This window comes from Otolemur garnettii, unplaced genomic scaffold (genome assembly GCF_000181295.1).
Source record: "Otolemur garnettii isolate 467f Iridium unplaced genomic scaffold, OtoGar3 scaffold00234, whole genome shotgun sequence".
Taxonomy (NCBI): domain Eukaryota; kingdom Metazoa; phylum Chordata; class Mammalia; order Primates; family Galagidae; genus Otolemur; species Otolemur garnettii.
In genome coordinates, this window is record NW_003852629.1 from 1,575,383 (window position 1) to 1,576,831 (window position 1,449).

The following is a 1,449-nucleotide window of genomic DNA, read 5'->3' on the forward strand; positions in this document are numbered from 1 at the left end:
AAAAAAAAAGCAGCTTGCAGAATAGCTAATGATCAATCTTTATTTCCCCAGAGCCATTGCTTTACTTAGGAAAACTGTTAACTTGCTAAGCAGAAGTCTGACTAGCACACACACATTTAAAATGACAGCATTAATAATTATGAAGCGATGAGGGTGCTGTCATTTCTACTAGTATGAAAATGAAAAGCACCAACGTGCAGGTCAAGGTTACACATGGTACAGAGCTTGAATAACATTAAAAGATAGAAAAAACTATCCATCCACACAAATGTCTAAGGCAGCATTGCCCTAACACATTCTCCAGTGCAAGTGGTGATAACTAAATTAGTAGAATAAAGTTTTAGAGACTCACAGGGTAGACTTAAAATGTATCCCCAGTAGCCTACCTTGAAGTACCTCTGATAAGTTATAACGAAAGTCCTTTGCTTTGGCTGCATGCATGTAAAAACACAACTGTTACTTGTGGTGAAAGATACAAATATTTAAAATCTTTTCTTCCATCTAATATGCTTGTATCCCCCAGCAACACATTACTGTAGGTGAGTAAAAGCCACGATATACTAGGAAGTTTGTGTCCAGACTAAAATTCTCCCTCTATTATTAGTCTATCCAGAAAATATCCAGAGATAGTTTCCTTAAAGTAAAAAAGTGAGATTCCAATGAAACAAAGATAACACAGTAACATATTTAGTTATTCTTTGCCTTCTTTGCCCTTTTTCTTTCCAGAAAGATGACTATAATGTAACAAGCAAAGGGGAAGCACAGGCAGTCCAATGGAAGGGGAGAATCTTCTAGACAACACCATGTAGATGGACAAGCATGCATCTTTTCCAGGGTCCATGGCTTTCATCAGATCACGATGAATGAAGGCCACATGAGGCATCATGACAAAAATGTGCAAACAACCCAAACGTCCATCACTGACGGATGGACAAGCAAAACCCACATTACGGGTTGTAACACAGGAATGACATAGAACAGGCATTGGATTCTGAAACATTACTCAAAGTGCAGAAACACAAACACAAAAGGCCACATGCTGCCTGATTCCAAACCACAGACACAGAAAGGAGATGAGAGCCACACACACAGAAAGGAGGTGAGAGCCACACACACGGAAAGGAGGTGAGAACCACACACACGGAAAGGAGGTGAGTCCACGCACACGGAAAGGAGGTGAGAGCCACGCACACGGAAAGGAGGTGAGAGCCACACTCATGGAAAGGAGGTGAGAGCCATGCACACGGAAAGGAAGTGAGAGCCACGCACACAGAAAGGAGGTGAGAGCCACACACACGGAAAGGAGATGAGAGCCACACACACGGAAAGGAGGTGAGAGCCACACACATGGAAAGGAGGTGAGAGCCACACACACGGAAAGGAGGTGAGAGCCACACACACAGAAAGGAGGTGAGAGCCACGCACACGGAAAGGAGGTGAGAGCCACAC

At 43.1% G+C, this 1,449-nt stretch overlaps 1 protein-coding gene across 1 annotated transcript in view; it reads right to left on the reverse strand.

Annotated features, from left to right (window-relative positions):
* The window catches only part of ASPH (aspartate beta-hydroxylase), a gene marked incomplete at its 5' end in the record, with an annotated part of 181,780 nt that overhangs the window by 178,803 nt on the left and 1,528 nt on the right, over positions 1–1,449 (reverse strand). Inside the window, one exon of the mRNA XM_023508263.1 lies at positions 387–431. Within this exon, the coding sequence (XP_023364031.1) occupies positions 387–431 (45 nt within the window). The remainder of the gene's footprint in view (positions 1–386; positions 432–1,449) is intronic.